This window comes from Pseudoliparis swirei, chromosome 4 (genome assembly GCF_029220125.1).
Source record: "Pseudoliparis swirei isolate HS2019 ecotype Mariana Trench chromosome 4, NWPU_hadal_v1, whole genome shotgun sequence".
Classification (NCBI taxonomy): domain Eukaryota; kingdom Metazoa; phylum Chordata; class Actinopteri; order Perciformes; family Liparidae; genus Pseudoliparis; species Pseudoliparis swirei.
This window is the reverse complement of record NC_079391.1, coordinates 26,349,100-26,361,176: the sequence shown is the minus strand read 5'-3', so window position 1 is coordinate 26,361,176 and position 12,077 is coordinate 26,349,100. Positions and strand designations below refer to the sequence as shown.

At 41.5% G+C, this 12,077-nt stretch overlaps 1 protein-coding gene across 2 annotated transcripts; it reads right to left on the bottom strand.

The window, feature by feature from the left end:
* Positions 1-476: 476 nt before the first annotated feature.
* Positions 477-11,877, bottom strand: mtfmt (mitochondrial methionyl-tRNA formyltransferase). Of its 2 annotated transcripts, none has more exons than XM_056412108.1 (9): positions 11,592-11,877; positions 5,013-5,210; positions 4,264-4,386; positions 3,890-3,992; positions 3,727-3,802; positions 3,543-3,634; positions 3,390-3,468; positions 1,944-2,017; positions 477-1,266 (listed from the first exon to the last, which is right to left on the bottom strand). In XM_056412108.1, the coding sequence occupies exons 1-9, from the start codon at positions 11,765-11,767 to the stop codon at positions 1,075-1,077; spliced, it is 1,113 nt and encodes a 370-aa protein (XP_056268083.1). In that variant the 5' UTR covers positions 11,768-11,877; the 3' UTR covers positions 477-1,074. The 2 variants fall into 2 exon arrangements, with proteins under 2 accessions (XP_056268083.1, XP_056268084.1); XM_056412109.1 differs by having other exon boundaries at positions 3,890-3,968.
* Positions 11,878-12,077: the final 200 nt, after the last annotated feature.

The window sequence follows — 12,077 nt, the reverse complement described above, 5'->3', positions numbered from 1 at the left end:
GATCGATCCCAAAATCTAATCAAATGGTCCCCGGATAATAACCAATCATCCCACCAAATTTCATGCGATTCGGTTTAATACTTTTTTAGTTATGCGAGTAACACGCATACAAATAAATAAATACACAGCGATCAAAACATAACCTTCCGCATTTTCAATGCGAAGGTAACAAGCACCTGGCTCCAATGATCAGATCTTTAAGGACCGTAGCTCCTGAGTTAGTAAGAGACACATTATCTTAAAGCAGCTTTGCTGACAGCAGACGGTCAGGCCTGGTGCGAGCTGTGGCAACAGCGAGATACAAATGAAATCCGAGCACCATTGATGTATGCTGGGTAAAAGGATATTCAAAAAATATAATCGTATGCTATGAATTGCTCCTCACAGCCTCAATTATTGTTTTTGTGGCCTAGACATGCGATATGCATTCACCACAAAGGTCTGATTATGGGATTGTAGAGTAACAGATCAAAGAGTCGTGTCATTGCAGTTTATTCAGCGCATGTATCAATCAGTCTTACTTGGACTGTGTTCCCTGAACAGAAAGGGAAACTTGCCTTGACCGAGAGATCAGTGTCACCCCCAATCCCCCGGACGGCATTTTGCTGTGTCACATTTGACCGATTGAAAGACAATAATTAAACTCATATTTATAACATTGGATTACATATTAACAACTCATGTGATTGCCCTATTTGATCAAATAAAACTCAAATCGCATTATTTGCATAACATTCCTGATGTCATAGGTTGAACACTTGCATCTGTTGAACATTAATAAAGGGGACCAAATATAAGAAAGATTAACATCTGATCGTAAGACAACTGTCCATAAACAGACTTACAGATGTCAATCATTTAAATTCCAAACTGGTTTGCGTGTCAATTTACTATTTCAGAAATGATCAAAGAGTAAATAACTCTATCGTTTGTACTGCCTTAGTTTAAATATACATGAGTTTATGGCTGTCCCCTGTCAGACAACAGCACATTCATGTATGAACTGTACATGCAGATGTCTTAAAACAGACAAAAGTAACACATTCTCTACAATAAATGACATTTCTGACGTGTTCATCCGGGTAGAACGTGATTGGTTGAGATCCCTCTCCTCCGATGTGCTTCCGGTGCCGGGCTGACAAACAGCCCTGCAGCTGACTGGTGAGGAGTTCTCTTCTGCAGCGCCTGATGCAGGAAACCATTATAGAAGTCACTTGCTGTCAGCCTCTTTTTCAGGACCACTGCCTTGAATCCCACCCAGCCATCCTGGAACACACATTAACACACATGTTTTTCATTTCATACTCACAAGTCCATTTGTGCGTTTCTCTTCTTAATAAAAACACTTAACCCGAAAGATAATTGCTTTATTCAACGGCGATAAAAAAACTAAACAAAGTAGAGGTGGTTTTAGAAGAGTGTCACATGACTTTGTGGATGTGCTGCTGAAATGAATGCTGTGGTAATGTGCATTATGAAGATTTTTTTTAATGTATGATTTAAAAAAAGGATATTATTCAAGTTAAATGAATAACAGTAAACCAAAGAAAGCAGGCTGACAATGGAACATATACATTTTACAGGTGTGGCTTGGGAGCACATCCTAACAAATCACATTGATTTAATTACAAGTAAACAGAAAACAGCCACACCCACTAATGTTGTCACACCTTTTACAGAAACAATATTTTGAGTGCATGTTGGCAACAGAAATTGTTCAAGGTCTGAATTATGACTGTTAAATGATTATTGAGCACCCCCTTGTGGACAAGTGAAATAGCCCGTATCAGGGAAAGACACCAATAACCACTGTATGCATTTTATCTGAGTGGACAGGTTATTATCACATTTATGAATCATGTAGAAACCGAAACATTAAAATGAATTAATATAATTCCATGCATCACGTGGAGACACGGGTGTTGAATCTGAGTTTAACAGACCTTACAGCAGACAGCCAGAGTGCTGGACTCCTTCAGGTAGCTCACTGAACCAGGCACCGGTTTCCTCTTCTCATCTGCAAACGGGAGTGATGTGCGGCAGCTCAGCTTCTTAGCGCATTACTAGCATAGCATAGCACACACAACCTGCGGTTGGGAGAATATTCCCATTCAACTTTCCACCATGAACTCAATGATTCTCAATTCGGACAGTTTCCAGAGAGGTGGACTGTGTGGCTGGATCAAACCTTGCTTAGTTGTAGCAAGGTTTGTTGATCCGAAAGAGTTTTCACCGAATGTGGATCTCTTTTAAACAAACTCATTAGGTTCATAATTTCCGTGATATGGATCGGCTATGATGTAATTACCTTCGCATTGAAAATGCGGAAGGTTATGTTTTGATCGCCGTGTATTTATTAATTTATTTATTTGTATGCCTGTTATTCGCATAACAAAAAAAAAATTAAACCGAATTGCATGAAATTTGGTGGGATGATTGGTTATTATCCGGGGACCATTTGATTAGATTTTGGGATCGATCGGGTCAAAGGTCAAGGTCAAGAAAAGGTTAAAAACTTCTTGAATCGCATGAAATTTGGTGAGATGATTGCTTATTATCCGGGGGCCATTTGATTAGATTTTGGGATCAATCGGGTCAACGTCATGGAAAGGTCAAAATCTTCTTTTTACCATAGCGCGGTCAATTTTTATCCAATTGGCATGCAACTAATGACAACATGTTCATAATTCAATGCCCAATCTTGTGATATGCGAAGGTATGCACTCTACCGAGTGGCCATTCTAGTTTTATTATGTTCTTCATTCTGTTCAGATGGCGTCCAATGCCATATGAACCCTTCAGTTTATCTGCCTGAGATTTATTATTTTCCCCCTGTCCATCCAAAGACAAATGATGTGATATTGGGTTATACAAATGAAATTGGATTGAAGGAAACTGATGAGGTTATGGGACCTGATCCTGCACTTGGTCTGAAGGAGGTTACGTTCAGAGTGTAGGACTAAAACCAGCTATAAAGCCCCTTATACTAATCAAGTCCTTTAGAGATAGCGTCCCCATTCTTGCTAAATCCGGTGCACCTCTGTGTGAGGTAACGGCGAGGTAGAATTGGTTCCATACATGCAAACTTGTTGAGCTGTATGTTCCATTAGAAATGCCACAAAACGTAGCCGTGCGATTACAGCAGAGAACTATGTCCGTGGGAAGCTTCATGTTGTTGATGCAGAAAACCAGTCAGAAGAGTGGATAATATTATTTGAAATGATGTCACTACATGACTGACTATGTTGGTTTCTAGCAGAGCAACCCAGCATGTTTCAGGATTTACAGAAACCGGATTGAGACTTACTTTACTTTCCAAAACCAGAATGATCTTTATTTTCACAAACATTCCATTCATGCTACAATTAATCTAATTCGGACAAACTTACCCAATAATGAAATGTGACATTTTCCTACAAAGTCCAGAAGTCGTATTGTCCTGCCCATCCATGTGGTCCTCAATGGCATCTGTTGGCAGAGAGAAGGGTCATGACAGGTATTCAGCAGCGTCTCCATGGCTCAAACCAAACAGTCCTCCTTACCCGGGATCCGATGGCACGATACAGACGATCCACTTGGTCACAGGTGTGTTCCTCCCACACCATCCAGCTCATGGATGGATGGATTTTTGGAGCTATTAAACAAAGGGAAAGTGTAAGTTGGAAGAACAACTCTTGTTTGATATTAAGCATGACTGTGTCTAGGTACCTACGTAGTCTTACTTACCAAATGTTGCTCCAGTCTGTGTTTGTTCCCTTCTATGTGCTATTCTCTCGGACAGCGTCATTAAAGTATCAATCAGCTGCAAACATGAACACGAATAAAACAAACGAGTCAGCATCCTGTTCAGAAGAGGAGAAGTTAAGCATTCTCGACCATGCAAGCTCACCAGATGTGCTCCTTGAGTGGCCAGGGCAGCTCCGAGCTCATCAGCAGTACAGTTGTCAGGGACCTCGTATCGCTCCTGGCTGAGAATGGGGCCCACGTCAAACCTGGGAGGTGAAGACATTAGCCCCTCGAGACCACACAACGCTGTCACAAGAAAAGAGGTCTGCCGTTAAGCGGTTTGCTTCGTCACACCGAACCAAGGGGCTGTTGCATAACGCCCGCCTGGTGTGGGATTTTAGCTCGGCTCTGTGACTGCACAGAATACCGTCTGCCTTGAGACAGGCTGCTCGAAAAGGGCTACTCCTAACTGGACTTGTGTGTTTGTAGCGAAGAAGGAAAAGAGGAAGAACACATGGGGAGGGGGGGTTTATTTACCTGTTAGGGCGGATATGGATGATGGTGACCCCCGTCACGGTGTCACCATGCATGATGGTGTGGAAGATGGGTGCTGAACCTCGCCACCTGGGCAGCAGGCTTGGGTGTATGTTCAAAATCCCACTGCAAAGAAAGTGTACATAGACAAACATTGAGTTTAAAAACTGTTCCCCGATTCCATGCTTTCTATGAACATTAGACGACACGTCTCATTAGTAATCAAACACCAGCGTGTTAGTAATGCATAGAATATTGTTATCGCTGCCAGTTTGACGATGCTTTACAGCTCTGGTTGTTCATCGAATCACACGATACAGAAGAGGCTGTTGCAGACACACCTGGCATAGATCGGCATGCTAACGAGTGCACCTCCAGTGTTGAGATGCCTTTGGGTAATAATGTTATTAAATCTATATATTTACAGACCTTAGGTGCAGTGCCCCATTCTAATTGGGGTTTCCCAGTGCCACTGCACAAGGCTATTGGTTTATCTTTGACAAGGGTCCAGAGTCTATGCTATTATTCATTATTAACAAGCTCCTTTAATACGATTCGTGAAATCATTAAAATCATCGAGCATACTTTTATTTGTGATTAAATATAATTATTCAACCATTGTGTAAACTTTTTTTGGGGGGGGGGGGGGGAAGAATATATGGGCCTAAATGATGCTGGTGTTTACTGAGCTGTATAGAGATGTGGCCACACAGATCTTTGCCATCAGAACTGTAAACTGAAACAATGCTCACTGAGGAAACGAGTTGATCAGTCTCTCAGGGAGTAAACGGCCAAAAGATACCACCACCCCAACATCAAACCGTCCATCCACATTGTCGGGGGGCCAGCTGTGGACTGGTAGTCGGTGCTCTTGGGCAAACCTCTTCACTGGGACGTCCTTGGACAAAGTGACGACTTCCAGGGACTCCAGTATCCCTCCATTGGAGCTCCTACAAACAGAACATGGAGGTTAGCTGTCATGCACTCACTTCCCTTACTCCAACACACTCAGAAAGGATGTGTTCAGATCATAGACACTTCTTGTGTTGGTACCATCTACATTCAGCAAGAGTTTTTGACTAGGACAGCTGTAGTAGTAAGTGGCAGCAACGGCGGGCTAATGTTAGCTCTGTAATGTCGACGAAATGTTCGACGAAGTTCTTCACAAGGTAGGGGATTACACCACGATCTATATTGTAACGCAGGTTAACGTAACCAGGTTATGAAAATAATTGGCAGTCAAGATTTCTGGGCGGCGCCATTTCTCCATTGTTACCTTCGCATAGAAAATGCGGAAGGTTATGTTTTGATCGCCGTGTATGTATTTATTTATTTGTATGCGTGTTACTCGCATAACACAAAAAGTATTAAACCGAATCGCATGAAATTTGGTGGGATCCGGGGACCATTTGATTACATTTTGGGATCGATCGGGTCAAAGGTCAAGGTCATGAAAAGGTCAAAATCTTCTTGAATCGCATGAAATTTGGTGGGATGATTGGTTCTTATCCGGGGACCATTTGATTAGATTTTGGGATCAATCAGGTCAAAGGTCAAGGTCATGAAAAGCTAACAATCTTCTTTTTACCATAGCGCAGTCAATTTTTATCCAATTGGCATGCAACTAATGCCAAAATGTTCATAATGCAATGCCCAATCTTGTGATATGCGAAGGTATGCGTACCGCGTGCCCGTTCTAGTTCATGGGTGTTTCAATCCCAAAATTGTTTTTCAAATCAGTTGGAAGTTCAAGTAATACATCAGATGGGTTTAATGTTCCCACCAATAATAAACAATATTTAATTATATTATATTGAATTGATAGTCTGAATTCCCCCAGCACACCCTTGTGGCTTTTTCTATTGTGATAATTTGGTGTGCAACTTAATGTCTGAGATGGCAACAATAATTTGTTTGCATACCATCTGTTTTTGTTTTCTGCTTAGAGTCACTTTGCTTCAGAGCCCTTCGCCCTTCTTCCCCTCACACACTTTTTTTTATCTCCGACTGCGTCAGGGAGGGCCAAAAGAAATGCAGTGTGAAATCATCCCTTTCGTACACATAAAGCCAGGAAGAAAGGTTTTTCTGGTATTTGTCTAAGGTTTCTTTGAGCACATGCCCATCTCATGTGGAAGGAGATCAAAAGTTGTGGAGCTTATCGCAAAGCTCTAGGCATTGCTGTAGGTCAGGGGTCGGGAACCTATGGCTCGCGAGCCATATATGGCTCTTCCGGTCACGGCATATGGCTCCCAGACAATTTAAAGTTAAAAAAAAAAAAATCTCCGCCCGCCCCCCTGTAATTTTCTCTATAGCGCCAGATTACAGCAGAAGTAATTTAAGGTCCTTTTCTTAAAGACGTCTTTGTTCTTATATTAAACTAAACGTCTGTTAATGATCGTATCTAACCAGCAGCATGTCATTTCCGTCTCTACGTGTCGCGTTAACACTTTTCGGCTCGCCGTCTCGCGCGCCACAGAGCTCCGATGGAAAAAGTCACCTGCACCCCCCACCCCCCCCCCCCCCCCACCCCGTAGCACCATGCAGCACCAGAAGTCTCATTAAAAGCAAGACATCTTTAATTTTTTATACGTTAAAAATACTATATGGCTCTCAATTAAATATATTTAGAAATATTTGGCTTTTATGGCTCTCCCATCAAAAAGGTTCCTGACCCCTGCTGTAGGTTATACCACCATGAAAACCATTTAAAAACCATAAAGCACACTCATCAGACATCTTAGGCAAGTCCATGCAATTTCAGATGGACATGATTATAAAATTGTATGTAGTCAAAACCACTGTCAAAGAATTTAGCACAACTTTAATTCTTATGCCAGACATCTCAACCGGGAACATACTTAGTTTGCAAATCGAGTACATTTGGAACAAATGGTCAATTTCACTAGTGTGTTTTTAGGAAGCTTTTCAGCCAAAATGTTTTGCCATTTCTAAATAAACCAACAAAACCCGCTGCCCTGCATGTGTTTGATGTTGATCACTAGGAGTTTTGTAACAAAGTAAACTATAGCGAACATGTCATGCTGAAAATCCAACTTTCACTGGCATAATGAATCCTGTTTGAATTTATGTTATTCATTGCAACTCACTCCGTCTGTGTCCGTGGTCAAATTTATAAAACAGGTTGTGTAATTGCTTCAAACTGTGACTTTAGAGGAGAGCATCTCTTTGGAGAGATTGTACATCTGGTTCCCAATTGTGAGAAGAGGTACTAATTTTTCTCAGGATTTTAACTGTGAAATACTTTGATGATCATCTGTATTCATATGTGGTGGAGCGGAATAATGAGTATGAAATAATCAATGTAAAATATAAAGCAGAAATCAGACCAATAGACTTGCCATCATCCTTCAGTGGAAATCAACTGCAAGTAAATCCTAGGTACAAATTGATTGTTTAAATTTACATGTCTTATGCGCTTTACTTTTGAGGACATATACCCAATTGAGCAATTTACTTTTAGCTATGAGGAAAAGTAGCTAGCAAATGTTTGCTCCCTGTTCTGTGGTCCTGCAGCCTGATCTCCCCTGCAGCGATCCTTTGCTGCTCAGCAAATTGCTTTTGAATCACCTACATTTTTTGACTTTTAACTAGTTCTGCAAATGTCACAAGACTGAATGAATTATGTATTTGTATATAGTGACTATTTTGTCCATGACATTTTGGTTTATAGTAGAAAACATCTGTCAAATGTTTTCATTCAATGAATTTTCAAGGCGTACAGAATGTGTTAGGCCATACAATTCTTCAAATGTCACAAGACTGAACAAATTATTTATTTGTATGTATATTGTCTGTATTTTGTGTATGTTTACAGTTGTCATTTTTAGAAAACAGATTAGTGAACATCTGTCAAATGTTTTAATGATATGAAATTAAATAAATGTCCAGTGAATTTTACATCAATTATGTTGTAAATATTTTAGAGCAATTTTACCATGGACAATTTGTATCTACGGATAATTTCTGTAAAAAGCTATAAACACACAAATTGTGTTATTTTAACACATATTTATGTTGAAATAAGTAACGCACAGCATGTGGTAAATGTGCTGACACACTGACTGTGTTGAAAACAAACCAAAATGCGTTGTCCTTAACTAGACACACAAGTGTGTCAAAAATTAACACAAGATGTGTTATTTTTAACACATCTGTTTTGAGAGTGAAGATGATGAAGCTCATGAAGATGCTCAACGATATTCTATTCCTGCCATACACGATATATATATATTCAGATAACAATAGTATAGATCAGACTTACTCAACAGGCGGCCCGCGGACGCTTATTTTGTGGCCCCCGACATGCCTGGGTTTTTTTTTTTATTTTGTAAAAAAAAAAAAATTTAATACACTTTTATTAATCCCCAAGGGGAAATTAGTTCTCAGCATTTAACCCATCCTTAGTTATTAAGGAGCAGTGGCCCTCTTACCCCACTGAGCTACAGCCGCCCCAAAATAAATGCATAATAATTATAATTAGCCAACCAAAATCGTGTGAAAATTAGGTAGTGCGCCTTTAATTTAAGTTCCCGCCTTTTTATCGCGCCAGCTCATCTGTTACATTTTGCACCTTAATTAATGATGGCGACAAAGAAAAGGAAAGTGGATGACGAAAACAGGGTTTTCAACTCTGCATGGAAAAGTGAATTTGCTTTTGCGGAGATACACGGGAAACCAATGTGTCTCCTCTGTCAAAAAACAATCTCTGTCTCAAAGCGAGCGAATTTACAACGCCATCACGAACAGCTTCACCCGGAGTTTAAAGATGCCTATCCACCTGGCAGCGACCTGAGGAGAAACAAAATACAAACGTTGCTCAGTGGGTTTCAAGCCCAGCAATCCATGTTCCGCAGCGTTGTTAAAAGCAGCGACAACGTTACAGAGGCCTCGCTCAACATCGCCTGGAATATTGCGAAAGCCAAGAAGCCAGCTACAGAGGGAGAATTTCTTAAAAATACATTTGCGGACTGTGCGGAATCACTGTTTTCGGAATTTAACAAGGACGACATCAGACAAATCTCAAAGCTGCAGTTGTCTGATTCTACCGTGACCAGTGGAGTGGAAGTCATTTCAGACGATCTTTTATCAAAGTTGCTAAAAGACATTGAAAGTGCCGAGTACTTTAGTCTAGCATTCGATGAATCCACCGACCGCACAGACATCGCGCAGTTTATAGTCTGGGTGCGCTTTCTCAAAGGGGACACATTTGCCGAGGAAATGCTGGCTTTGCTACCGCTAACAGGGCAAACACGGGGAGAGGATATTTATTCTGCAATGATGAGCTTTTTTCACGGACCAGGCAAAAACATCAACTTAAAAAAGCTGGTTTCTCTGACTACTGATGGGGCTCCTTCCATGGTAGGAAAGGAGAAAGGATTAATTGCTTTGCTCAGAAAAGATCCTGAAACGCCGGACTTCTTCTCATATCACTGCATTTTGCATCAAGAGCAATTGTGCAGCAAGCTGAGAGGTGGAGAGCTCAAAGTGACAATGGACTCTGTGACACGAACAGTCAATTTTATTCTTGCACACGCATTGAAACACAGACAGTTCCGTTCCTTGGTCCAAGAGTTTGAAAGTGCATACACTGACTTGGCGATGCATGCGGAGGTCAGGTGGCTTAGTCGCGGAAAGGTCCTCGATCGCTTCATGGAGCTGCTACCAGCTGTGCGCATATTTTTGGAAGAGAGGGGCCGACGTGATTTACTGGCACCCCTGGAAGATGACACATTCATGCACAACACCGCTTTTCTGACTGATATAACGCGTCACTTGAATTCACTCAATCTTAAGCTTCAAGGAAAACAAAAGGTTCTGCCGATGATGATGAATGATGTGGCTGCATTTGAAACCAAACTGAGACTGTTTGCGCAGCTTGAGGTAGGAAATTTCACACACTTTCCTGTTCTACAGGCCCAAGTGTCACAACCAGGTTCATTTTCACCCACCCCTTACTGCGCCTACCTCATGGAATTGAAAGAGGAGTTTTCCTCCCGGTTCGCGGACGTTAAATCCTTGGAACCCGTGCTGGCATTCACAGAGAATCCCTTTGCTTGTGACGTACAGGCTACTTCAGTCTCAGTCACATCTGGGCAATTTGGAGTCGAAAGGGCTGCGTTTGAGGAACAACTCATAGAGCTGCAGCACAACAACATCCTCAAAGAAAGACACAAGGAGGAGAGCATTGACACATTCTGGATATCCTGTGTTCTGAGGAACACATACCCTGCATTAATCCTGTGTGCTCAGAAAATCCTGACCTGCTTTGGATCTACTTATGTATGTGAAAGCTCCTTCTCTGCCATGGGAATAATAAAATCAAAGCAGCGTTCCCGTCTAACTGACAGACATTTGGCAGACTATCTCAGAGCAGCTACAACTGAGCAACAACCAGATCTGAAAGGACTTGTGAAAAGAATGCACACTCAGAGCTCTCACTAGGAATAAGTAAACAGTTGTTTGTTATATTGTTATTGTTATTAATATTTGTGAAATGCAGACTCAGAGCTCTCACTAGGAATAAGTAAACAGTTGTTTGTTATATTGTTATTGTTATTAATATTTGTGAAATGCAGACTCGGAGCTCTCACTAGGAATAAGTAAACAGTTGTTTGTTATATTGTTATTAATATTTGTGAAATGCAGACTCAGAGCTCTCAATAGGAAAAGTAGCAATTGCAAACTTTATCAATGTCATCAATGCAAAGCTATTCACTCCAGTGTTAATAAAACATCAGTTTGACCAACACTTGTCATCCTTGGAAACGCAGTCGCTACACTACATTTGTTCCTGAAATTGAGAATATTTGTTAAATATTCCATGATGCTTTGGAATGCATTAAAAATGACTAGCAAGACAGCATATTAAACAGCAGTAGTAAATACAGTGAATAAAATGGTACAAATATATGTTAATAATAATTTGTGGCCCTTTGCACCTGTTGTGGTTTAAATGTGGCCCTCTTGGCCTCCGAAGTTGAGTACCCCTGGTATAGATCATTATTGGTATCGGCCTCAAAGATCCTCTATCGGTCCTCTACATTTAAACATGGTCAACCATTCACTGTGAAATGTAGCTCAACCAAAACTGGGGAAATAAAGTCACCATGTCTTCTTTATCAGGAAAAACAACACATGTATACACAATGTTCGTGGTAGGATGATGATGCTCAAACTGGAAGGTTTCACTTTGCCTCCCGTCCAACTGTGTTTAATAGACACATGAAGCCCAACACATTCATACATAATAGACATGCAATGATGTTGTGCTATCCTATCTGTGTCGGAAACTTCTTGTGGTGCGCACGCACCTGCTGGATACGAGGTGTTTTAGAGACTCCACCGCAAAGTGGTCCGAGCCGAAGAACAGGAGCTTCCACGGGGGTCCGGACGAGGACACGAGCCTGCAGGGGAGCTGCGTGCAGCCGCACCGCAGGCGGGGCAGAGTGCGGAGAGCAGCTCCTGCTGTCCTGCCAATAGTCCACATAGTAACGACACAGCGGAGGCCTCGGCTCAAAACGCCGCGTCCGTGTCACTGGAGACATGGAGGAAGTTTCTGTGACTGTAATGGGTTTGCCCTAATTGTATCGACATAGGACGCCGCCATGTTTCTTATTCTACTTCCGTCTCCGCCTTCTTTTTCTTCTTCTCTCAGACATAAATGGTGGATCGCAAACAGCATAAAGGTGCATACCGCCAGCTACGAAACAGGAGTGTGTGACGTTACTTCTTCTTTTTCTTGAAGGGTAACGAATTGGTGCATTAACGCCACCAACTGGTATCGAGTGTGAATCAGG